We start from the raw sequence: 25532 nt of genomic DNA on the forward strand, positions 1-25532 counted from the left end.
ACACCCATCATGTCATCATTATTACACTGATATTGCCACAAACCCGCCTTCCAACCCCCCGTCTCCCCCATAACATACGCTACAAGCCCCGACTAAACTACCCCCATTACCAACAAACTCACACTTCCTCCTCCCCAGCAACAGCCTCATAGCCCCCAGCCCTCCTAGTCGGACCGCCGCCCCTCAAAATCTCCATCACCGCCGGGCTCTCATACATCTCGGTGTAATTCACGGGTCTGCCCCCGAGCACGGCGGCGCCCGTCTCCCTCCTCCCAAACACGGGGGCGGGGTCGCACCAGAAATCCCTGCAGTTGGCCACGCAGCCGCGGCTGAAGGGGTTCCGGTTCCTCCTGTGCTTGCCGCCGACGCCGACGCCGTTGGTGGCGGCGGCCCTGCCCCTGGCCGTCTCGATGAACGTGTCGACGCCGAGCAGGCGGGCCCAATGCTTCAGGAACCCGCCGTGGCGGTGCCCGTGGCCGTGGCGGTTCCCGTCGCCCGGCGCGTCGGATCCCGTCGGGGGCGGGTTGTGCGACGGGTCGAGCGGGGCGCCGGTCGAGGTGAAGGCGCTGGCGAGGGAGGCGGCCGAGCGGTGGTTGACGCCAAACATGCTCTCGTACGTGGTCGTGGCGCGCGAGACCTGGACGAACTGGACAAAGAGCAGCATCGAGACCCACGTGAGCTGGAGCGAGGCCCAAATGGCGAGGAGGAGCGTGTAGGCGTCGGCGTTGATGATGCGGCAGAGCGACGGCGAGAGGACGTTGCACTCGTCGGCGCCTGAGAGGCCGGTGAGGTCTGCGGATTTAGAATGTTAGAGGGCTTCAGGTCGGGAAGCCCCGCGTTGGGGGGGAGGGAAGAGGATAAAACTGACAGAGAGCGGCAAGCCAGTCGTAAGTGATGACGCCTAGTGTGAGATTGATGAGGTAGATGAAGAAGTGCCGGTGGTTGTTGATGCCGATGCAGTTGTACACCCACGGGCAGTGGCTATGACATTGTTAGCTTGAAGGGCGGCGGGATTGTTATTCTCTCGGGTGCTTCATACTGATCGTGCTTGGCCACGCAGCGTTGGCATCTACGGCAATGCTTGCTTCGCAGCGGCGTCCGAATCATGCACGTAACACAGAAGTGCGACTCGTCGTACTTCCACTGGCTTATCAGCTCATCGATGACAGCCTTTTGCTCAGCAATGCCGTTGAGCTTGGGCACGAAACCAGGGTCGTCGACCATGGACCTGACGTAGAAGAATGCTGTAAGGCTAAAGAAGACAACAAAGAGAAAGTTGAACAGCCAGTTTCCGGTTCCATCTGTGAGGACAGTCAGTTTGACAGCTTGTAAGGAGAATCATCCATGGGCAAAGGCAGCGCACCGGGCCCAAATGCAGTACTTGGGAAGATTGTGAACAACCAATTAAGCCCAACCAAGGTAAAGGAGGCAGCAAATATCCCGGTCATCCAAGGCTGCCTTTGTGTTAGTTAAGGTCCTTAGCCCAAGGGGCGGGTAACTTTACCGTCCTCTCAAACTGCCTCATATCCGGCGGCGCGTAAGCAATGACCTGCCTACCCACCCACTGTATTGCGTATGCGACCAACACCCCGATCGGAATCCCCGCGTACACAGGCATGCCGGCCAAAATGACGAGCATAACCCAGACCAGCACAAACGGCCACAAGAAGAAAAACTTGGTCGTGAAACCGCGCCTGTCCTTCAGGAGATAAGACGCGCCTGGCCAGCTCGGGACGATGGCGTTGCCGTCCTCGTCGTAGCCGCACTCGTACAGCGCTTTGTGCCATGCCGGGGCCGTGTTCAGTTCCCGGGCCGTGATGGACGGCGTCTTGCCCGTCGTCGTCTTGGCAAACCGGTCCGCTCCATACTCGATGAGTTTCTGGATGCACCCCGGGCTGCCCTTGACGAGAGCCCAGTGCAAGGCGGTAAACCCTTGCTCGTCCTTGGCGTGCACGCTGGCACCCCACCGCAGGAAGACGTCGACGCAGGCCGGATATCCCTTGTATGCAGACCACATCAAGCCCGTATGGCCGTAGGCGTCCTCAACGTCTACCGGGATGCCCTGGTGGAGCAGGAGTACGATGAGCAGGAGGTTGCCGTTGAAGGTGCTAATGTGTAGAGTGTTGTAGCCCTGGGCGTCGGTGATCAGGGGGTCCGCGCCGTGCTGGAGGAGCAGGTGGACGGTGTAGTAGTGGCACCGCTGGGCGGCCCACTGCAGTGGTGTTGCGACGCTCTCGCCTCCCTTCTTGTTTATCGGTGCGCCACGTTCGATCAGGAACTTGCACATGGCATATTGGTTGTTGATGGCGGCCCACTGAACAATAGAAGGAAACTGTCAGCAATCCATAGGTGGATGTTGTATTGCAGGTCACGCACGTGTAGAGGGGTGATGCCCTCGTCGTCCGAGTAGGTTGCGTCGTATTCTCCCGCCTCAAAGAGCCTCTCCATGCCGGCAATGTCCCCTATCCTCGCCATCTGCATGATGTCGTTCTGGGCTGCGTCGCCCGGCATGCTGCCGAGTTCCACCTCGTTGTTCAGCTTCGGCGTCGCTGTTTCCGACTTTGAAGGCGGTTGCGTGGGCGCGCCGTTGGCGGACGGCGACCCAGACGCATCACGTTGCGCCATTGTGGGATGCGGTCTTCGATGCGTGTGGACAATGGCCGATTGGATGACGCGCTACGGCGACGTCAGTAGCGACGTCGGGAGAGGGCACCAAGAGTCTATAACGGGGAAGAGGGCAAGAGCATGGCGCGAAGAGTGCTGGGGCGACGGTTTCTGCAGGGCTGAACGCGAGCAACGTCGGATTTGCAACTTTCTCGGGGTTCGTTATTTCCACGGGAGCCAGGCGGAAGAGAAACTAAATGTCATCTTATTCGTCAGCCGAGTCTCAAGCAATGCAGAGTCGATGCTGAGCCACCGATCTAGCGGTGGAATGCGCGCTGATTCGCCCGCAACAATCCCCAGCGGCAGGGCTGAAAGGCCCGGTTCTTTCGACGCCTGCAGCGCCTAGCCACGGTGGAACCTGCCCACACGTCGCGGCCCGACGCCACTGTAGGACAAAAGGGTTGTGTTTCTGATTCGATCAGCCCTCCCAGTCCAGATATCCGACAAGCAACGAACAACCACGAAAGATCCAATCTCACCCAAATGTTCAAGGCGGTCACCAACCAAACGGTTCGTTAGTTTTGATCGGACTCGCAGCCGCACAAGCCTAAGGTCATTTTAGCACTAAAATTCGGCCTCTGTGCTCCGTCTTACTGTGTACTTCTGTAGCCTGCTGCTCCTCCCCTGTTAGCGGCCCCGACACCGACCCCATCGTTTCCCATCTCGGCTGGACCCTCATCTGTTTTGTCCTTCACGCTCCTTTTCTAATCGCAGCTTCCTCTGCAGAGGTTCACCTGTCATGAGAAGCTGAAGCGCGGGATCCTTCCGGGCCATTTTGGTAAACTCGTCAGCCAGCAGCAAGTCGTGATGACCGTAAAACAGCTCTGTCTACCGACGTCTAGCTACAGGTCGGGTTTATTTCTGGCCAAGGTTGTGAAAAGCCGGCATTGTACACATGATCCACCTATCCTACATGGTATTGTCTGCTGGCGCTCTGCCGGCCAACAAGACCCCTAGCCATTGGATCTCTTTTCATGTTAAAACTAAACTCTCAAGGACGACAGCTCTTTATTGAAGCCGCCGGCGGTAAATTCTTGGCTGTCATTGTTGGTTGGGATATAGGGTTAGGGTTGATGGTAGGGTCATCGGTCCACCTGGCGCCTGGACCTTGGGCGCGCCCCGGCTGCCCTGGAATTGCTACGTAACCGACAAATCCACAACTAAAATTCCCATGATCCGATCCGGCGAGACGTCGGATGACGGTGGCCCCATATTTTAGCGCTCGGAAGCATCGCCAGCCGGTCGAGCACGGTGGAGCAGAGCCGCACGGCATATACAAGAATGCCGACTTGACCTGCATCGCACGTTGCTAAGAACACGTTAATTTGTCTGCGACCGCAGGCTCTTGCACTCTTTTGTCCCGACTCGACTCGAGGCCAGCTGGCCACCGACGAAAAAGATGGCGGTGATCGACACGCTCAAATCCGCCCTCGAGGCGTCTCTCACACCCTCACCGACCGTCATCTCGATCGGCCTGGCCGTCGTCCTACTTTTCCCCATCCTGCTGCACTTCCTCTACTCGGCGACCACGCCATACAACACCCTGCCCGCCGTCCTCCTCATCGGCCCCTCGGGCGCCGGCAAGACCTCTCTCCTCACCCTCTTCGAGCGCGGGCCTCTCTTCCACCAACAGCAGTCCCAATCCGGATCCGCCGCCGAGAAACCCTCCGTCTCCTCGCCGGTCGCGCAGACGCACACCTCCCAGGTTCCCTCGTCGGTCGAGCTCGCCGTGTCGGCGTCGGGCGCGCAACAAGGCCCGTCCTCGTACCGCGACGACCTGGACGCGGCGGGCGCGGCGGCCAAGAAGTTCCTGCTGGTCGACACGCCGGGGCACCCCAAGCTGCGGGGGGCGGCGCTGGCGGCGCTGGCGCGGCTCAACCCGTCGATCAACACCTCGTCGCTACCGTCCCCGTCATCGCCCGGCCGGAGCAGTGGAGAGGGCGGCGGGCAGCAGTCCAAGGTGGAGGCGGTCGTGTTCGTGGCGGACGCGGCGGCGCTGGCCGACGGCGACGCGCTCGCGCCCACGGCCGAGTACCTGTACGACGTGCTGCTGGCGCTGCAGAGGCGCTTCCACAAGCGCCGCGGCAGCCGCGCGCCGCCATCGCTCCCCGTCCTCGTCGCGGCCAACAAGCTCGACCTCTTCACCGCCCTACCGGCGGCGCTGGTCAAGAGCAACCTCGAGGCGGAGCTCGGGCGGATCCGCAAGGCGAGGAGTAAAGGGCTGCTGGACTCCGGCGTCGGCGTGGGCGATGCGGCCGGGCCCAGCGACGAGGAAGGGGATGATTGGCTTGGCGGGTACGGCAATGACAAGTTTACCTTCAAGGAGATGATGGAGTTTGATGTCGAGGTCGAGGTGATTGGGGGGAATGTCATGGGTGATGGGCCCGGCGCGGATAAGTGGTGGAAGTGGATTGGGGAGAGGATTTGAGGCCCGGGAGGGTTGCTTACACCGTAGCTCTTTGGCGGGAGGAGATAATCAGGTAATGGCGGAATGGCATAGACTTGACCGAATGTGTCTATTTCGGTAATGAGTATGAACAATGCTGCATGACTTTCCCATTTGCACGGGTTGAGCCCCTATCTATCCCGGATGCCGACAATGATATATGAGTCTAAGCGCTCTCCAAATCAACCGTGATCGTTGAGTCTCGGTCCGTTCCCCTTCCCTTCTCCTGCGTAAGGAAACGCCAGTGAGAAAAACATGCCATGTGTTACACACAAACACACACACACTCTCTCTCTCTCTCTCACACACACTCTCTCTCACTCTCTCTCTATCTCTACTGAATGACCACACATTCTGTCTACTCATGACTTTTCCGCTTCACCATCCAGGTCAGCAGATCCACCTTGGTGACGACGGCAACGGGCTTCGGCCCCTCGCCCTCGTCGCCCTTCTCCGTCACGACCGCCGCGCTGTTCCATTCCAAGAACCGGCTGAGCGCGAAGAGCGGCGTGTCCATGGTGATTTGGATAAACTTGCGCTTCTTGCCCTTGAGGTCCGAGCCGAACCTGCGCGGGTCCGTCACCACCTCGTCGATGCGCCCAAAGTCGAACATGACCTCGCTCACGGGGGACTTGGGCGAGGCGCGGCCGCGCGAGATGTAGCTGAGCAGGTTACCGAGCGTGACCAGGCCGGCCAGCTTGCCGCCCGTGGGCGTGAGCACCGGGAGTTGGTCGAAGCCCTTGTCGCGCATCGTCTCGATCGCCTCGGCGCACGCGCTGGTGGTGAGGACTGACGTTACCGGCTTGAGGCGGAGCGCCCGCACCGTGGCGCCGGCGTACGGGTCGCTGGCCCCGTGGCTGGGCGTCTTAGGCTCCACGGGGCTATTCTCGCCTGTGATGTTCTCGGCATCGTTGGGCAGGAGATCGTTGGCGGCGAGCCAGTCGTCATCAGCAAACTTGGATAGATAGGAGCGGATGCTGTCCGGGAGAACCACCACGACCACATCGCCCTTGCCCAGCCCCAAGTCCTTCACCGCCCGGATCATGGCGGCCATGGCGCTGCCGGAGCTGCCGCCTACCAGCAAGCCCTCCTCAGCGATCAGACGGCGCGCAAGCTGGAAGGATTCGCGGTCGTCCGTCTTATACCACTTGTCCACGAGCTTCTGGTCTAGAACCTCTGGGATGAAATCGTAGCCGATGCCCTCGACCTTGTAGGGGATATTCGCCTTTTCCTGGTTCAGGCTCTCCGGAAGAGCGAGGATGCTGCCGTGCGGGTCGGCCGCAATGACCTTGACGTTTGGATCGTGTTTTCTGAGGCCCCTCGCGATACCAGAGATTGTGCCTCCCGTTCCCGCGCCGGCAACCACGGCCGTGACCTTGCCGCCGGTCTGCGCCCAAATCTCCTCGGCGGTGCCGAGTTCGTGGGCAAGCGGGTTGTTCTCGTTTGTGTATTGGTCGAGGATGTGCGAGTTGGGGATCTCCTTCAGCAGGCGCCTCGCTACGCCAATGTGGCTCTCGGGGCTGTCCCAAGCGGCCTGCGTCGGGGTCCGGATGATAGTGGCGCCCAGAGCGCGAAGAACAGAGACTTTCTCGGCCGACATCTTTTCGGGAAGCGTGATGATGGTCTTGTATCCCTTGATCGCACCCACCAGGGCGAGGCCAATTCCGCTACTCCGAGTCAGCAGGCGAGGGGGGTAAGCACGGGACAGCGAGACACATACGTATTGCCGCTGGTGGGCTCAATCAGGGTGTCGCCGGGCTTGATGCGCCCGCTCTTCTCAGCTTCCTCAATCATGCGAAGCGCTATCCTGTCCTTGACGCTCCCGCCGGCGTTGAATAGCTCGACCTTGGCGTAGACTTCGGCTTCAATCCCAAACGACTGAGGGATCTTGTTGAGGCGCACGAGGGGCGTGTTGCCGATCAGCTCGGTCGCCGACATCTTGACGCTGCGCTTGGGCGCCTCCAAGATCGGCACTGGCGGCCGTGCCTCTCCTTTGACGGGTTGCCCGTTCAGAGTAGCCATTCTACTTTTGCAGCGGGAGAAGTTTTGGTGGTGGGGGTGGGGTTTTTAGCAGTGGACCAGGCGCGTCTAGGGTTTGTAATCGCTTCAGGGACTGGGCCGTTGTTTATGAAGGGATTGCGGTGTCTGCAGGTGGAAAGTTCGCAATTTTGGATCGCAATGACGCTGCGACGTGGCGGATGGGGGATCGAGGGATGCGGCGAGGGATTCAAGTGAAGAGGGCAGTTGGTTGAAGTTTCGGCTCTGCAAGCCGATGCTATGCGCCACCCAGGCCTGGACCGGCCCAGGGTTTCGGAACCGGCCGCTTTACAGGGGGCATTCGGCATGCAAATCAATATCCACTCCCGTTGAACCGTTGATCGCGAGAAATTCTGGCGGCTTCTCTATGACCTCGAGACAGCTTGATGATCTGCCAGCGATTTGAATTTTTTGATCCCTTTCAGCCAGAGTACGGAGCATCCACTGCACATTTACATATGCTCCGACCATTGCCTATCATGTCTTGCGGGTGTTTCTCCGCTTCTCCGTGGTACCCTGATCACTACCGAGCCCCGAGTCCCAAGCCCGAGCCCCGTGCGTGGGGGCTGCTTTGAGCTCATCTGCACCGCCCGCACGTGGCCCGCGGGTTGTCCCACGTCATTTAGGGACGAGCCTAATTTACGTGTACTATCGCCTGATACATCATTATTCGCTGAGAAACTTGCCATTATTGGTGTTTGCATCCCCGATCCCATGTGGCCAATTCACCGCCGCCACCTTTCCCTCGTCCCATCTATTCAAGCATTAACGCCCGCCTCGTTGAAACCAAATTATCGCATCCCATACACAGCATTCAACTTCCTCTCACAAACAGGCAATTTCGTGTATTTGTTCCAGCTCACACCCTACTGGCATGCTCGGAATTTGATGCTTGAATCTTGGGGCCCTGTGTGAAATCCTCCCCGTGCGGGTATGTTCTCACTTTTAAGCTGAGTGCCTAAGAAGCTAGAACTTTGGGTTGCCGAAACGCGCGGGCATATACATTCAACGTCGGAAGCGACCGACATACGAAGAAACCCAAATCAGTGTCTTGGAGTGTTATAATCTTATTGCAGAAACGCATGATGCCGCTGCGGCCATCTTTCCCGAGAGGTAACACTGGATACTATGAGAATGGTTCATCGCATCGTATGCGCTATTAAAGGAGGGGGAATTGTTTACTTTCCAACTCTAGTTGAGGCATCTTGCGTTCAGTTACTCCTCGTGAACGAGTTGTAGTTGGTCAATGAAAGTGGGTTCGCAATTAGAGAGGTAGAGGCTCGCAGAACGGCCTGCTCACCAAATTCCAGGCAGGTAATGCGGCGGTTCCGGGTTTCTATTTACTACCACCATTGAGGGAAAAACAAAAAAAAAAAAAAAAAAAAAAAAAAAAATCAATAAATACCACAAAGGTAAGATTAGTGTGAATAATCCGGTTGGTGTGCCGCCCATTATTATAAGTTCATCTTCTTGATCGCCCTCCTTGTCTCCTTCAACTCCTGCCTGACAACGCCAGAAAGCGACGGCAGCTGCGGCATGAGTGATGACGACGACAACTGGCAAGTCTTCCGCAACGGTTCCAATTTCCTATTTCCCCCCCCCCCCCCCCCCTCTCTCTCAGTTTCATCGCGTCTTTGATGGTTCTCCGCTTGCGGTCGCGTATCCTTAGGCACTCCTTAACTTTATGTCGCGATGCTACCATGATCTCATGTTACCACACTCCCTACGATCCTTCCCGTCCAAGTCGCACCTTCTCCCATTCCATCACATGCACTAGGGCCGTCGCAACCTGCGCGGTATTATATTGACAGAACACATAAGTTAGGGACTCTGGACAAACTACGCGACAGGCTTGTTGGGGAGGGAGGGTTGAGTTGTTGGGCTTTTGACAATCCATGCGAGCGGACTTAGCAGGGAGGAAGAGCTGGTAGGACAGGGAATAAAAAGGCCTACCGTGTATGTAGTTGTTCTCTGACGCACAGACGCATTCTTCCGGCTGGGCGGGCTGGTTGGTGGCGTGGGCTTGTGCAGGTCGTTATGGCCCGAGCGCAGTACAGTACAGTACAATGGAGTCTGGGTCTCCAGACAAAGCCTACAGCTGGGTATGAGTTTTGCCCATGCGATTTTATTGGCTTACTACTACTGAAATGGCCTGTAAAAGTGGGTAGGAAAAGCACATGCGGTACCCCACTCCCAGCGGGTCTGAGCACTTGAGATGTTACCGGCCAACATTACTTATACAAACAGAAGCTGTCAGCACTGAGATGTGCACAGTGAACCCGGCTCCTCCCGCACGCGATACCGGAAGCTGAGATCCGGAGTCGGCGGCCTAGAACCTAGGTCGGCCCGTCCCGGTAATGGATCGATTCGTCGGTTCCGAATTGCCAAACACCAGTCAAACTACTATTTTGGTCACATTAGTGCTCCAAAAAATATATAGGGCGGCAGCCTCACTGAATCACGCTTAAATGCAGTAGTGACAACCGGAGGATGACACTAAGAAACCAGGGAAGATGGAACAAATCAAGCTTAAAGCCCCCAAGAGCGGCAGTTGCCAGCATAGTCAGTTCCGTCGTTGGTTGCGCTATGTATCACAGCCAAGTCAACAATGCTTGGTCAAACTGCATCTCTAGAGCAGGCGAGCGGTTTTGGCGAGCGGGGTTCATGTGTACACCAAGCAGGAATTATCTCCTTTGGTCAAGGATGATGGGCCCCGCATGCCTGTCCGTCTGCTAACGCCCTGTCAGTCTGTAAAGGCCCTGCATAAGTATTGATATCCTCTCGCGGTTTAGCGCACCAGTTCCCTGCTCCAGCTCTCGTGGCTGCATGCGATTGGCTCGAGAAACTCAGGGACCTGGCAGGTCCCCGCTCCGGCGTCTTAAAGGTTAGGTGAGTCGCATTCAGTTTGACGCCCCTCCTACCCGCCCCGTCGCGTTCCAGATTATCAGACTCCCAATCCTGACGACCCGTACAGGAGCGATTGCTCAAGCTGTATCGCTCCAACCCCACCACCCCTCTAGTATCCTGCGGCCCCGTGCTTTCCGACCGTTAAACCGGCATGGCATCGTCGGGCGAGACGTCTGGCCGTCCACCGGCGGGCGACACAACATCCGCGAGGCCCGGCATTGCAGTGGTACGGCTGACAACCGCCTTGATAAGGCACGTCAATGTCTCGGAATGCTTACTGTTGTCTAAATACCACAGGACCCGAGCCATGAGGACCCCGACAATGAGACTGATTCTATGCTGGAGAATGACAGGTAGGCACCCGTTCAGCCTTGGAAACTCAAAAAGCACCCTAACTGGAGTGGTGCGTAGCTCTAGTACCACCGCTTCCCTTACGGAAAGCATTATGGACTACCGGAGGATCCATGGCCGGACTTTCCACAACTTCAATACCGGGACCGAGTACTGGTGTGTTTTGTTCCCATGGCCCCTAAGGGCCGCCATCCCGCCGTCGCGTATGGGCTGATCTTGCTACTGCCAGGGGCCCCAACGATGAAAGGCAAAACGAACATCTTGATTTGAAGTGAGATATCCGCGATACGTTTTCGATCAGTCTCGGCTCGCGCTTACCTAGGGACCTTTCTTTCAATATCTTTCTAGCCACCAAATGCTCCTTGTCGCTATGGATAATAAGCTCTACTTCGCCCCCATCTCCGACAATCCACAAAGGGTAATTGACATTGGTACGGGAACCGGTATTTGGGCATTGTATGAAGCTTCCAACCCCTTCCCGGCGGAGTGCGCGAACAATAGTAACACCTCTGGAGAGACTTCGCCGACCAGTTCCCATCCGCCGAGGTGATTGGCACGGATCTCTCGCCTATCCAGCCCTCCTGGGTGCCGCCAAACTGCAAGTTTGAGCTCGACGACGCCCAGCTCCCGTGGACCTACCCCGACAACCACTTCGACTTTATCCACCTGCGCCTTATGATGGGATCTATCAAGGACTGGCCGGCCCTGTATAAGGAGGCATACCGCTGTCTCAAGCCGGGCGGTTGGATCGAGCACATGGACAACGACCTGAACGTCGTCTCGGACGACGGCTCGGTCGGGCCCGATTCGGCGTGGAACCAGTGGGCGCCTCTCTTTGTCCAGGCCGGCGAGAAGCTGGGCCGTACCTTCGCCACTGTCGGAAACAACATCGGCTGGATGAAGGGGGCCGGGTTCCAAAACGTCCAAGAACGCCGCCTCAAGCTGCCACTGGGTGGGTGGCCGGCCGACCGTAAGTTGAAGGAAGTCGGCTACTACAACCTCATCGCTACCGAGAGCGGCCTCGAGGGTTTTGCCCTCTACGTGCTGACTGAGGTGCACGGATGGGACCTCGCGGAGACACAGCTGTATCTCGCCGCGGTGCGCAAGGAGTTGAAGAGCCGGACAAATCATGCATACTATGAAGCGTAAGTCGCGATTTTTCATCTTCCCCGTGGCCACGTGCGAGCATGGAGGGACCGCTGAGATTACACTAGGGTTTCCGCGTTTGGCCAAAAGCCAGAGAATTCCAGTTCGTAGGGACTAGGTGAGGACTTAGTGATTTATTCTACGTAGCAGGGAAGAAAGGCTAAAGGAGAGGATGGCAACTTGGTGGAATGCGGATGAGCCAGACACCGGCGTTGGGTATGGGGATCCGGATTTTCCCGCCGACGCAATTTGTAGCGCCCTGACTAAGTAATAATTAGTTAATCAACTACCAGCATTTTTGATGGGTAGCAGGTCTACAACGTGCCGAGAACCATGATGTTATATCTCCTGCGGTAATGGAGCTGTGACGCTGACCCACTACATAATGAGGAAAACTGCTAGTATCCGTAGCTGATACCCGTATCTGAGAACGGGGGGATGGACAGATATCACGTGTTGATAAGATATGTAGATTAGTGAGTCTCTTGAGGAAGGATCGCTCTGCGATCCGTGCGCTCTGCCCACTTCACCGATTGTGGGCAGTTTCCAATGGGCACTTAAGTGCCTAGAGGCGAGCCACACTCTCTTCCTCAACACCATAATTCTGACATCACCAACTTCTCTACTATACTCTTGTCTTCCACGCGTATAAGCGTATCAGTAGCAAATCAAAGCCGTCCTTTTACGTCAATAGTGGGTTCTACCCTGTTACACAGTTACCTGTCCAGGATGTCTTCAGATGAGGCACCTGTAGGTTCGGTGGGATATCAATTGGAAGCGTCGCCACCGTCAGTCTTAAGATAATCACTCAGGTAACCACGATATTCTTCAACCCGATCGAATGTAAAGTCAAAGGTACATATTCATCGTGCTCCTTCCATTCATGGTACCGCACAGAGATCCTTTCTCAGAAAGTTATCCCTCAACCACGCATTTTGCCCTACAAGTAAGCTTTTAAAGTTGTGCATTGCGGTTCATTCAATCGGGGGTATGGCCGCCTTCTACCCGCGCGAACAAGCCGAGCATTAAAGGGCAAGGTTTTGGGCAGACGGACTGACAAGGCCTTTGCAGATCGGTTAGCAAAGCACGCCACTCGTGGCATTACCAGCCACAAGATCCTGTGGACGCCTTGTTGACCGACGTCTTTAGACAGGTCCTCCGATTCCATTTCTTAGAGTGCAAAATTACATAAGAGGCCAAAAATGTTTGCAACGGCCACAGACTCATCTAGAAGACAAATATCAGGTGACCTACATCTATAGCTGTCATACTTAAGGTGCAATTGCTGTTGCAACAGCAATTGCGGCGTCGCTTTTGCGCGACAACAGCACTCATGCCACGACGACTTACACAAGCCCCGCCCCAAGCCAGCCACTCCAGCCAGAAAAACGAGGCCGTATGCCAGAGACTAGGTACCTTAGGTTTTCCCTGCCCTAATCTCGACCCCTATTGTCCGGTCCCGTGATTCCCACCTGCGCATTTTCTATCCTGAGGCATCAACGCAGGAGTTGGGCAGGGAGTTGAACTCGCCAGATTAGACAAGATCTCCATCTCCGGAGCAAATCCCCTCAGAGGCTCAGAATAAGGTAGGCTGGTGATTCTTGCATTCCATACCTGTTAGAACCGCCGGCCGCGCGCGATGGAGTCTCGACCTCATATCACACACACGACGGATACCTTTCAGTTCCTCATCGAACAGCTCCCCGATCGCGAGAGGAAACTTTTCGACGAGTGCACCAACGGCCCCCAGGTCCTCGCCGGGATCAGCAAGTTGCGCTTGATCGAACAAAACGACGGGAACTCGAAGGGCGTCCGGCGATTCATAGAAGCACTTCACCCGCTGTGCAGCGCACTGGATGTCCTGTGCCAGGTCGATCCGATTCATTTTGCAACCGTCTGGGGTGGGATCCGCGTGGTTCTCCAGGTCAGTGTTCTGTCAAAACCTTCGATCTAATAGCGTCATACTGATGAATTCAGCTCGCAAGCAACTATGAGCGATTTTCGAGAAGCTCGTGGAGAGCCTAAGAGAGTTGACAGAAGAGATTTCCTTCTTCAAAGACGTCGAGCAAAAGTGTTCCAAGGATGAGCCGGGAAGGCTACGGGGGATTCTGGAAGACGTCTTCCGGGATCTCTTGGAGTATTTGATCGGCGTCACAAAGATATTCTTCCGGAGCAACGGACGTGAGTCTCGAACCGTCGCTCTCGTCTTTCACAGTGTTGACGCTGGGGAGTTACCAAAAGCAAAATTCGGGTCCTCGCGAGGGCCGTCTGGAAGCCATTCAGATTCGATGAAACGTTAAATCAGATGAAAGTTCATAGGCGCCGGGCAGCGGATGAGCTACTGCTCCTACAGATCCAGGGATCGGGAGATGCTCAACCTGCGGGGCAACAGAGAGACCCGGAGCGAAGGCAGCCTCAGCCAGACGCCGACTGTACGTCAAACCTGCAGTATCTTATCTCTCCGTTTTGCAGCCCTGTTAACGTTCATCCCCAGATGATCTCTTCCATCGGATACGGGGCTGGCTTGCTCCTTCATCATTTCGGGCTCGTTTCGATGCCGCCCGTCAAGCGCGCCTGCCTGGAACCTCGACTTGGATTTTCCAAGAGTCAGCATTCGAGGCTTGGATGCAGGGGATGGCTGGAGATGAGCCGTGCCATCTATGGGTTAGCGGTGAGTCCTCCCCATTGCCTTACTCGGTTCGATTGCCAACAGTACAAACCTCTCATCCATAATAGGGAAGCCTGGAAGCGGCAAGACGATTCTGGCATCCGCACTCCTCGATTGGCTTAGAGCTGAACGCTCGGATGTCCTTACCTTTTACTTCTTCTTCGATTCCTTGACGTATCGATCGAATACCGCTATTGAGGCATACCGCGCAGTACTTAGCCAGATGCTGCAACGATACGCCAAACAGCAGAGTGTGCTGGATGCGTTCTCCTCCGCCATGTACTTTGCATCGGATGGCCAACCCACCGCCTCCCCTTGCTGAGCTGGGCGAGCTGTTTGATATCTGCTGTGGCTTACCATTCTTAGGGGAGGTGCTTATTATCCTGGACGGCGTGGATGAGTGCGCCGCGGTTGATGCAGAATTGGCGCCGAGACTTTCCCATCTCGCAAGGTTACCTTCTGTGAGCCTGGCCTTGTTTAGCAGGCTTACAGTTGGACCCCTCATTAAGGGCATAGATGGCCTGGTGCCACTCACCGTAGGCAACTCCAACGTACACGACGTCCAACAGTACCTCCGCTTCGAGCTGGAACGTATCCAGAAAAACAAACTGTTGCCTCGCGGCATGGATCTTGAGAGCATCACAAAGAAGCTCACTCGCTGTGCAGACGGCATGTTCTTGTGGGCGCGCCTCATGATATCGTATCTCAAATGCCGCGCCCTAACGCCATCGAAGCGTGAAATCGCCATATCTGAGCTCGACGTCCCAGAAGGCTTGGAGGTTATGTACGAACGGATTTTCACCCAGATCGCTGAGGCTGGCAAGGCAACTCTGGAGTTGGCCGGAAAGATATTCCTGTGGATGTTACTCAGCCACCGTGATCTTAACTCACTAGAGCTCCAGGACGCAACTATATCCTTCACCACGGAGGATATGGACGAAGATTCGCGAGACATAACTGATTTTCTGGACACGGTCATCACCACTTGTGGAGGACTCGTGGAACAGGAGATGGCGGCCATGCGAGGTGGGGATTCGGCCTCGGTGACCCTCAGATTCATTCACGCTTCAGTCAGAGAGTACCTCAGTGGTAGCGACACTCGCGAACTGGACAGAGGACCTCTCTTCAGGGGCGTGCTTTTTCTCCCGTCCCCTTCGGTGGCGAACGCACTCCTCACGAGAGCTGGTGAGATATTTAACGGAGAGAATCCCACAACAACGACTATCGGATGCACACGATACTCGGACAGTCGAGGGGCAGTTACGCTCTAAATTCCCTTTACTCCCCTATGCAGCCTCGTATTGGACGATCCATCTCGGCGGGACCGAGCTGAATACTACGAGTTCCAAGCTAGCAGGGGTATATACGTCGCTCATATCCGTGCTGAACAATCTGGTCACATCGCCCAGAGCGATCATGATCTGGATCGAGGTTTGTTATATTTTTCGCCATGCGATACGGTACGGACCTCTGCTCAGCTGGTCCACGGAGTTGGCCAGCTCTCAATTGTCACTCGCCTGCATCACATCACTAGCTACGAGTATGAGGGAACTGGGCGAATGCCTCCAGAAGATCGCACGGGAGTGGGACTACCGCCTGAGAGTGGCCCCGTCCTGTATCTGGGAAGAAATCGGCGCGTTCTTCCCCAGCAAGCTCGGCAACCCGGCCATGAAAGTCAAGCCCCTGCTCACATTGGCATCATCGAATACGGATATTAGCAGCGAGCCAATCAACAAGATCTCGCGTCTCGCCCATGATGGGAAGCGCGACGTCGTGCTCAGCGTCTATCCGACAAGGTCTGTCATAGAACTCACTTCTCGTGGCTGAAACGGGAGCTAATTTGGTGCGCAATTTTTAGAGCGTTTCTCGGCTGTTATCAGGACAGCCAAAGGCGAGAAGACATATTCAGCAATGATACATATGCCCGAGGCTGGGTCGCTAAGATTGAGGCGTTTGAAGTTACTAAGCAAACGCGGCTTGGAGTGTTGGAAATTCCTCTGAGTCCCTCCGAGGTCCTCCTACAAATATACCAGACTCTATCTCTCGGTGCTCTACAGCTCCCTCTCGCTATACACCCAAACTGCCAAAGCTTCGTCGTCCTGCGAACGCTATACACTCTTGACGAGCACGACTTATCTTGGGGCTACACCTCAGCAATTCTTCCTCTTGATGAACGAAGACCAAATCACAGTTTCTGGCTGTTGCCGAGGGATGACGCAGGTGGCTACTCGATGGACCAGTATCACCGACTTGGCGCGTGAAAGGGGTGGGAGCGCGTGTTACTCTACTGGCTGGAATTCGACGACACCGGAGATCATATCTACCTTGTGGAGCAGATACGGTCCTCCCCGATTTATGTCAGTGTGTTCGATACTCAGAATCCCACGCGGCCGTTCCTCGTCGCACAATGTTTGAAGTGGTTGAGACGGTTAGAAGCGCCCTACCCCAGTCGAGACAAGAAGGAGTTTGAGTTAGCTTCCACCCATCGCCACCCATCATAGCCCTCGCAGGAGAAACCGGGATATATCTGTGGAATTACACGTCTAGTGTGTCTAACCACCCCTCCGAATCCTCCAAGCTACGTACTGACGCGCCAGAAGCAAGTTTCGAGAGAGTTGCCGATGGCGATGAAGCTATCACCTACCTCGCCTTCACGGCAGATGGCAAGTCTTGCGTCGTTAACATGAAACCACTCATCCGGCCACTGGTCTTCAGTGTGCCCGAGTCCTTCTTAGCAGCAAGCGACTGGGAGGACATGCACTTTCACAAAGCGAAAGAAAAAGCACAACCGGACGCTCCCACCACGCCATCCGAAAATGACAAGCAAGCCCTCAAGGCCCCGGATCTAGGCATCTTCGGCAGCTTACTTTCTCACCTCCCCCCCGTTCTATCAGGAAACCAGCAGATAGAGGTTCACGGCGAGCAGTTAGCCGAAGTCACGGTAGCTAATACAGGTCACGCTGCCACCCTCTCGCTCAAGGCCACCGGCTCCTCGGCCGGTGGCACCGTGACGTTGACACGCATTCCCAACCGGCTCGGGTCGTCGCACGTCCAGCCGGGCGTCATCCTGCCTGACACGCCCGACGCACCGGTCCGCATCGTTCTCGACAAGGGTATCGAGACGTGGAACACTCTACCGCATGCATCGTCGGCGACAAATTCCCGAAGCGACCAGTTCCCACTTGTTGTCGAGAGGAGTGCGCAGTCTTTTATGATGGCGTTCGAAGAATCCATGCAGTCAGAGAGTATGATTGAAGGGGGTCGTGAGCGGAAGCAGATTGAACCAGGACATGCTGCCGTCTCTCTTCCGACTGATCGGCCTCGTGGGGGGGGGCTGTGCGGACGACAATCGTTGGGCCCGCGGACGTGCAGGTTACCGTCATTCCGGTGGACGAGCCGCACAAAAATGCGAGATCCTGTCAAGGCTCAGATCCCGCACCGCCGCTCGAGAGTACTAGGGCTAGTACCTCGGCTGACAGCCAGGTGTCAAGCGAACGGCAGCGGGCAAACAAGTCTTGGAGAGAGCGGCACAAGAGGTTTTTCGGGAAATTGAAGATTATGTCTATTTGCTCGACTTCGAAGTCATGAGTGGGAACATAATCCCAGGTGGCGGGCGATCTGGCCGCGCAACGTAGCCCAGACCTTACGTCAGATTGAGAAGACAACAGATAGCTGGATGGCATTGTATTGCTTTCCCTTACCATCAGCTGCCTCCGCTGTGAGAACTCCAGTCCGTAGGAAGCAGCGCCCTGCTATTACGGGTAGCAAGGCCCTACAAGGCCAAGTGTATTGATGCTGCTATGCCATAAGGCGAACGGTCAACCACAAGTGAACTGCAAAGCCTATGATAATGTCGGAGAGGCGAATTTGCTGTACACCACGCCTAGCAGCAACTAGAAGCTATTTTCCCAACGAAATACCATTTAAGGAGTTACGAAGCAGATAGGTTTGTTACTTAATGGATAGAAAACAGGGCTTCGTCTCTCCTACAGCTAACCGTAAACTTGGGAGTAGCTCCAGAAGAGAATACGAAATTCATAGAAGCGGCAGAGAGGAAAGCAGCGTGCCGTGACGGTATGTAAAGCCGTACAACTAATATCGAGAGAAGCGACGTTAACAATTTTATTAACAGTACTAGGCTTCGAAAATTAGCTATAGAATAATAACCAGATATAAGATTATCCAGGATTTCAGGTGTGTCAGCAGCTTTAACTATCCCTTCTCGTACAACACCGAACGAAGCCATTGACGGTGGAGGAAAAGGTTGCCGTCCTGTCAATGAATTAATGGCTACGAGATAAATGAAGAGTAGCATACTCGAACGGGACAGTAACGACGCACGCAATAGCATATAACAAGAAGGCAGCCGTGTCTCGAAATGGGCCTGCCGGATAAGAGCGAAGGGCATCGCAGTCATCAGTGCTGCATTCACGGTTCTGACCGTACGCGAGCATGAGGGCTATGCCGCCAAATACCGCCAAGAAAATTCCAATAATGTCGGCGAAAGACGTCCATCCGAACTCGGCACAACCGGGAGCGGGATGCGCGACCAAAAAATCAGGGCGCAGACCCTGGTGAAGACGGGTAAAAACCAGATCCTACATCGGGTGCTGTCAGCCCGCATCTTGCAAATCGGGAAAGGGACAGACAGGCAAAACCGGGAACTCCATACCACCATATAACCAGAAACCAGGTGTGCTCCAGATCTTGCACTGCAGTATATCAAGTACCCCAGGCTTACGAGGAGAAGTATCGCCGAGGTAGCGCGCAGAACTGATTGAGCCAAGGGGGACCGGAAAGGGGGCACCCTGAGCCATCCGCCACTGCATTCCATAAACAATAATGAATGCTTTCAGTAGAAAGAGGATAAAAATGCGAAGAACCCTTGGCTTGGAATTGAGAGACGAGGAGGTACCGTTGATGATGGCGAAGGGAGCTGAGGCGGCTAGATGTTGGCTGTTTTATGACAATGATGTTTCGCGCCATGTGCGCCGGGATATAGCGTTCTGGTAGTACAGCCGGTATCCGTGGGTTTTGAACCCAGAGTCCCCGGCCTCAAGAGCGGATTCCACCTTGCATGAGCGTTCGGTGGGTAAGGTAAGTGATTCTTAATTAGGGGACCATGCGTCGACCAACGCGTTCCCGAGTACCGCAGTATAATTTCTGGGTTGAACCCTGACTGGCTTCTATGAACTAACTAACCGTATGTTTTACTTGTTTATGAGATTACAGCCCTTCAAAGGTACATTGGAAAGGGGTCTAACAAAGTCGGCAATCTTGGGGGCCACAAAATTGGAGCCCACAAAAACCTAAGGTACTTACGTAGATGCTGGGATGGCAATATCCTCGGTAGCCCAGATGATCAATCCCACATGTACAACACCATGAACTGTGCTGTCTTTCCAAACGCTCCCCGTGTCTGCCATCGCACCCGGTGCGCATCCTTCAACGCCCGTACGAGGCACCCTAGGATACGGTCGGACTAAATTGAACCGCATGTAGCCCAGGGGTACGCCCAACCCATTTGTATGAGGCTTTGAAGGCATGAGCGGTTACGGTACCCATGCGGATTACACGTTTGACTGGAAGGGCGACTTGCGCCAGCGCGTCATAGACTAAGCAGAGTGCTTCTGCGACAGCTGTGGTTACACATCGAGGAGCAAGCCATGCCCAGGGGAACAAGTGTACTGTCAAGGAGTTCTATGCACGAGGAATCCGACGCGTGTACGTGTCACGGAACTGTCGTCTAACATGCATTATTTATATTTCCACAGAGGCTCGACAAAGATTCCGGTTAAGGGCTAATGCTCTAGCTGGAGTTGCAGTTCAAATGTGAGAAATTGTAGGTGAATCGTGAGGCAGTTGAGTTACACTGGTATCCAACCTCACTAAAATCTCTGCTTGACGTTGTAATGAGACTGATGGGGCTTAACTGGTCGATCTGTCTCTATTTATCATCCAGCCGGCAATCCTGTTTGCCTCGGGGCTTTGTATTCCCAAGCTCGACCATGTACATACAATTTTGATCAATCAAGTATAAGGTAGGAAACATGATCGGACCCTACCTACGCATATAATATATGCTCTACGGACTGAATAGACGTTTTCGAGCTTTTCTCATGTTATACCTCATAAGATAACATACTTTTTACAGCGAGCAACGTAGTATGACGAGCGATTTACATTCTTAACCCTCGGTAGGCCGAGGTAGCCCTAAACAGAACTTCACGGTTGGGGTTGAGTGTGGTTGACAAAAATACCTAGGGGGCCACTCATATCCTTCCGCGACCTTATGCTAAGATGATCTGCATACTGCTTACCCACCTCGGGGCAAATGTAGTTCCGGCTGGGACCGCCATTGATTACTCATCGTTTCCATCCGCTGACCACCAAACGGACCAAATATTCGACATGCCAGAGTGTGTTGAGTAATGGAAGCTATGTGTCCCCCTCATTGGATTTCACTTAGGGTCACTATTATTTTTAGGATCAGGCCAGAGACAAAGCACACGGTCCATTGAGATCGACGTCTATCAGTTACTGGCTCCGTCCTCTGTTCGACGCTCGTGCGAGCCCACAAATCCATACCTTGCATTTGACTAAAAATACGTATTCCAAGGTCTCATTGTGGCTCTTTTCGGAAATCTTCTCTCGTAATCGAAAGCCTCGAGCATCGTGACAATGCTTTCGCGGCGCCTACCTTAACTGCAGCAATCAGCATCCGGGAGCGTCGGTGTGATTCAGAGTCCGGTTTGGATGGTAGTCGGAGTCGACAGGTATTAAAATGGATCGAGCCTCTCCGTGTAAGCGCCGTAAAATATGACCTCCGCCTGCCGTAGATCGAGCGCTACCAAACTGTCAACCCTGACTTCACATTGCCTTACCAGGGATAGTAAAGCATTCGATTCGTCTCGTCTTTTGCTGCGCTAGCAACCAGGAATTGGACAGAACCGAGCCATAAACCCAGGGGTCGATTCCGTCATGAAGATACTCTCCGCTTCCTTCCTCCTGTCCTTACCGGCCGCCATCCACGGTGCTGTCGGCGGCCGGTGCTCATCCTTCTGGGGCCAGACGGGCTGCATCTGCCTCGACAGGGGCGTCTGCGAGAGTCGATGGGGCGGCGTCCCCATCCAAGGATCGGCGCCCGACTGGCCATGCCCGAACGATCCGGCCAACATCTGGGGCTGCCAGATCAGTCCCTGCCCGGGACAGAGCCCCGGTACCAGCTGCCAGTGGCGTGAGCAGTGTGTTATCCCCGTGGCCGGGGAACGTAAGTTACACCTAGATCGGATCCCCTCGTCCGATGGTCGTGACGCCCCTTCCAGATTGATTGCTAATACAAAGACGGAACATAGCCCCTGTTTGTCCGGGAGGCAGGGACTTTATTTGTTGCGCTCTCTCGGATGATGCTTGATTGTGGAGGGGGTCTGAAGGCTTCGGACTTCCTACTTCCAGGGAAGTAAAGTCGAAGAGTCATATCACTTTTAACAGGTTGTTATTCTTCCTACGCTGTTTTACCTGAATTGGTGTGCCGGTCCCTGTCAGTCAACAGAAGGAACGCAAAAGTCTGCATATTTCCAGGCAGGAGAAGGGAAAGAAAAAAAAAAAAATTAATATACGTTCATTTACGTTCTGAAGCCTACTAAAACAGAGAGTGAGGAAGAGTTTGTTAACCGAGTGACGGAAAGGTGGTGCACATGGGCGAGCCGGGCGCCAGAGTTCAACAAGGGGCTCTCAGTTTTGGTACACGCAATTGGAACTGCAGTATTCCGGATATGCGGCGCAATCTGGGGTCCGTGGTCCAGGGGACAGGCACGCAAAAGAAGTTACCATATGTCTAATGTCCTTACTCGGCTCTGAGCAACATCTCCCAGTGTGGGTTGATTAGTAACACTCTTTATCAGGTGGCTTTATACACTGACAAACATCCTTGAGAAGATCTCATCATGGGTTGGCCTTAGAGGGATGGTAATACTTCTGGTATTTTGGTGAAGTGTATATAAGACGCGTACACGCGTGGAGAGTGGAGTTGGAAAAAGCAATCGAAGCAGATGATAGCCAAAGGGGGTTGGGGTGTGAAACATGCAATCAACCAATCCGAGCGGGGTAGTTGCGGTTGAATTAAGACCCTGGCAAAGGCTGGATGTCAGTGACGTCACCGCCCTAAATCCCTTTGGGGTCCCTGCCCTCGAGTCTCGACGGCTCATCCATAGCACGTTCAGGGCCAATTTCCCCTTCTTGCGTTTCTCTCCACGAAGAAGCTGCGCATGTGCGTCGAATGACCATCTGAGCATTCGCATGGGCCGACAGGAGAAAATCGCACGGTCGATCGTGCGGGCGATCGCCAACGGAAACAGGACCAAACAACCGTCGGGCAGTCCACTCGTGCTGATCTTGGCCATCTTCTCGGCACTCTTCTCGCTCTACCAGCTCGCGCTTGAGAAGGTCCGCCCGGCCGATTTTGCAAACCTCCGTCGGCGGCACTGGGCCGTCAGCGACGATGAATACGTCGAGTCTTTCAAGCCAGGAGAGGGCGGGAGAGACGGCGACGGTCTGAACGCCATTGGAGACATGGGCTTCTCCGGCTCTGTAAGTTGAGTCGCACGTGAACCGGCCATTCCTGTCAACCGATCTCGCACCTGACATCCAACTGCCCCAGACATTTTACTCCACCGCCGACCAGAAGTACCTGGTGAAGTCTGTTCCGCGGCATTCCGAGCATTCCTTCTTCTGCCAGGACCTCTTGACGTCGTACGTCCAGTACATGGCTGCCCACCCGCGGTCCCTGTTAGTCCGCATTTGCGACTTCCTCGCCGCCTCGGGTGTCTCGCTTGGCCGCCTCTTCCGCTCTGCGCCTTCGCACCACATCGTCATGGACAACATCATGTATGGGAGGGACGAGGCAAAGAAGCGGGGGGAGGCGGAATGGGAGCACTGGGACCTGAAGCCCTTGTCCTACTTCTATCCAGAAAGGGACATTGCCGATGGCGCACTCACAAGCGATGCGACAAAAGACCGTCTGGCCGATGAGTTTCGCGACAAGATTGTCCTCAGCCGAGAGCAGGCAGACGACTTCTTTTCCAGCCTCGAAGCCGACACGCAGCTCCTCGCCGAGCACAATGCTGTGGACTATTCGCTCTTTCTAGTGCGGATGAAGGCGTCAAAGCAGGCCCATGTCACAGCATCCTCAACTGCCGAGTCAAGCCTGGTTCCGACCGACCCGCCCTCAGTTCCTCCACCGCCCCCGACTTGGAGGACAGGGGTCCCTTCGGCCGATGGGAAGTACATCTTCCGGGCGTCCATCCTGGACTTCTTTTGGGCCAAGCACAAAATCCAACCCATGTTCATGACCCTGCTGATTAAGCTCTGGAACCTGCTGATTAGCAAACACGGTCCAATGAGCATTACAACCACACCTGGGGACTATCGAGAGAGGTTTCTCAAGATGTGCAGGGACATCGTCGAGATCAGGGATAACTAATCTGAACCGTGGCTATTCCGAGGTATATCCATGGGGACTTTCATTTCAAGACGCTGATTCCTTTTGAGTGTGTATGCAGGAGTGGGCAGTTCTTCGCCCCTTCGTTTGGCCTTGGACGCGTTGGCTGTTACCCATTATATGCACCTGCGCCTGCGCCAGCCCGAGCGCATACTTGAGTAGCCCCCCTCCCGCGCTGGAGCACTGTTAGTTGTTCGCCTTGTTTGATGTGACTGCCTCCTTTGATACGCCCCCAAAACCCAAGGTTTTTGCTCTGATTTCCACTTGCATCACTCCCGTCCCCAGCTCTAAAACTTGTAGATGGATCTGCCTGGACCCGACGGCTGTGTGAGATGAGCGGGACTACATCGTCGGGTCCTTGCTGATACTACCTTCGATGCCCACAGTGCTATATCTTAATGGAACCACTGATCGAGGACCACAATGACGGGGGACAATGATGGGGAACCACCAAGCTGAAGCCATGCGCGGCTGAGCCCGATTGCTGCGCGTTGCCTCTTCTAAGCAGGAGTGGATGTGCTAAGCCACATGGCATGGGTGGCTAAGTGGCTTAACTCATGGTGCTGCGTATCCTTCGAACCCGGGCTGTGGCATTTCTTTGTTGCTCGGCTTACAGCGGTCATTGGAATTAAAATGTTCACGCCCCCAGAGTTAGGAAACAGCTGAGCACTTCCGTAGTAGCAATTATTGTGATACATGGCATTGACACACATGGGAAACCCGAATGACAGTATGACACTTCCACACCTCGCTTTCCTCCCTGCCGGATCCGTCTAACAAACGTAACAAGTCCCAATGGGTTCCACCAAAGCCCATTCTCCAAAGTCTAGCATCAGAGTTTCCGTCTCGCGCCCCGCACGATCCTCAGGCGGGATCAAGTAGCGCCAAGCTCCCCAGAGCGCTGAATCTTGACCCAGCCGAATTCGAGGCGCAACTCCCCGGTCCCAGCGATGAAGCTCGGGGTGAGGCATTGTGGAATGTTCATTTGCCACCACTTCCCTGGCCCTTTGTCGTATCCTCACCGGCGTTTGCACTCCCGTCTTTCGAATCACCGGCCTTTGTACCACTCTCGTTATTCGTACCACTTCCGCCATTGTACGCAGCTGAGAGCTGGCAGTGCGGTTCCATGCAGTCGATCATCGTAAAGCAGCCTGCCGAGATTATGGTTCCAACAGGCGTTCGCATCGTTTTGCCATTCATTGTAGATTCGCACCTGCAGTCGTCAAAGCACTTGAGCAGCTTCCTTCAGACGGCCGGGCATGAGACGGGTTTCAAGCGCTTGAGGGGGGGCCGCGATACATTGTGGGTGTGTGGTGAGGATATCCACACCAGAGTCAGGCGACTGGGATTGGACTTGGAACGCGAGTTGTCTGAGGGTCTCCTTGGAGGAAGAGAGCAAAACTTTGAACCGGTTGTTCAGTTGACGTGACGTGACGTTAAGCCCTGCGATGGATGAAGGCTGGATCTTGGAGGTTGTGTTTTCCTGGGGCCGCGCTCCAGTCTATTTCTGCAAAGCTGAGGATGGTACCGTGAAGAGCTTAGGCAGGCAGATGCCGAATATGTCAGCTCCAGCCGGCCGGTCTTTCATTTCCGGAGCAACATCCAGGCATCTTGCGAGTGACAGTCAGAAGACAAGCATCTGAGCGGAATCACACCGCCACTCCGTGATATCGAAACGACTTGTCAAATCCAGAAATCCGGCACTGGACCAAAAGGTAATGCACGGTTTTCCGCCTTTTCTCGGCTATCGTCTGTGGGGGAGGGGGGGGGGGGGCCGCTTGTCCAATCCCACACTCTGCCTCCCACTACGGTTA

General features: G+C 55.0%; 8 protein-coding genes across 8 annotated transcripts; 6 read left to right on the forward strand and 2 right to left on the reverse strand.

Annotated features, from left to right (window-relative positions):
• Positions 1 to 118: 118 nt before the first annotated feature.
• On the reverse strand, positions 119 to 2625 carry AKR1 (palmitoyltransferase akr1; the record flags this gene model as incomplete). The annotated part of the gene is made up of 6 exons (XM_071065660.1): positions 119 to 792; positions 869 to 981; positions 1040 to 1301; positions 1364 to 1454; positions 1505 to 2314; positions 2377 to 2625. The coding sequence occupies 6 exons, from the start codon at positions 2623 to 2625 to the stop codon at positions 119 to 121; spliced, it is 2199 nt and encodes a 732-aa protein (XP_070921761.1).
• Positions 2626 to 4063: 1438 nt separating this feature from the next.
• MFIFM68171_10242 (uncharacterized protein) lies at positions 4064 to 5092 on the forward strand (the record flags this gene model as incomplete). The annotated part of the gene is made up of 1 exon (XM_071065661.1): positions 4064 to 5092. The coding sequence occupies one exon, from the start codon at positions 4064 to 4066 to the stop codon at positions 5090 to 5092; it is 1029 nt and encodes a 342-aa protein (XP_070921762.1).
• Positions 5093 to 5468: 376 nt separating this feature from the next.
• On the reverse strand, positions 5469 to 7132 carry CYS4 (cystathionine beta-synthase; the record flags this gene model as incomplete). Its single annotated transcript, XM_071065662.1, has 2 exons — positions 5469 to 6777; positions 6831 to 7132. The coding sequence occupies 2 exons, from the start codon at positions 7130 to 7132 to the stop codon at positions 5469 to 5471; spliced, it is 1611 nt and encodes a 536-aa protein (XP_070921763.1).
• Positions 7133 to 10205: 3073 nt separating this feature from the next.
• Positions 10206 to 11662, forward strand: MFIFM68171_10244 (uncharacterized protein; the record flags this gene model as incomplete). The annotated part of the gene is made up of 7 exons (XM_071065663.1): positions 10206 to 10280; positions 10352 to 10407; positions 10466 to 10561; positions 10635 to 10676; positions 10754 to 10861; positions 10921 to 11550; positions 11620 to 11662. 7 exons carry the CDS (start codon positions 10206 to 10208, stop codon positions 11660 to 11662), a joined length of 1050 nt encoding a protein of 349 aa, XP_070921764.1.
• A 1222-nt stretch (positions 11663 to 12884) lies between these two features.
• On the forward strand, positions 12885 to 14541 carry MFIFM68171_10245 (uncharacterized protein; the record flags this gene model as incomplete). Its single annotated transcript, XM_071065664.1, has 7 exons — positions 12885 to 12947; positions 13236 to 13475; positions 13529 to 13563; positions 13647 to 13732; positions 13783 to 13983; positions 14046 to 14222; positions 14288 to 14541. 7 exons carry the CDS (start codon positions 12885 to 12887, stop codon positions 14539 to 14541), a joined length of 1056 nt encoding a protein of 351 aa, XP_070921765.1.
• Positions 14542 to 14842: 301 nt separating this feature from the next.
• MFIFM68171_10246 (uncharacterized protein) lies at positions 14843 to 17854 on the forward strand (the record flags this gene model as incomplete). The annotated part of the gene is made up of 6 exons (XM_071065665.1): positions 14843 to 15404; positions 15514 to 16015; positions 16078 to 16177; positions 16484 to 16689; positions 16767 to 17464; positions 17703 to 17854. The coding sequence occupies 6 exons, from the start codon at positions 14843 to 14845 to the stop codon at positions 17852 to 17854; spliced, it is 2220 nt and encodes a 739-aa protein (XP_070921766.1).
• Positions 17855 to 21200: 3346 nt separating this feature from the next.
• MFIFM68171_10247 (uncharacterized protein) lies at positions 21201 to 21633 on the forward strand (the record flags this gene model as incomplete). The annotated part of the gene is made up of 2 exons (XM_071065666.1): positions 21201 to 21489; positions 21575 to 21633. 2 exons carry the CDS (start codon positions 21201 to 21203, stop codon positions 21631 to 21633), a joined length of 348 nt encoding a protein of 115 aa, XP_070921767.1.
• Positions 21634 to 22517: 884 nt separating this feature from the next.
• MFIFM68171_10248 (uncharacterized protein) lies at positions 22518 to 23700 on the forward strand (the record flags this gene model as incomplete). Its single annotated transcript, XM_071065667.1, has 2 exons — positions 22518 to 22808; positions 22879 to 23700. 2 exons carry the CDS (start codon positions 22518 to 22520, stop codon positions 23698 to 23700), a joined length of 1113 nt encoding a protein of 370 aa, XP_070921768.1.
• Positions 23701 to 25532: the final 1832 nt, after the last annotated feature.

Source organism: Madurella fahalii (genome assembly GCF_045866475.1).
Source record: "Madurella fahalii IFM 68171 DNA, scaffold_6, whole genome shotgun sequence".
Lineage (NCBI taxonomy): Eukaryota > Fungi > Ascomycota > Sordariomycetes > Sordariales > Madurella > Madurella fahalii.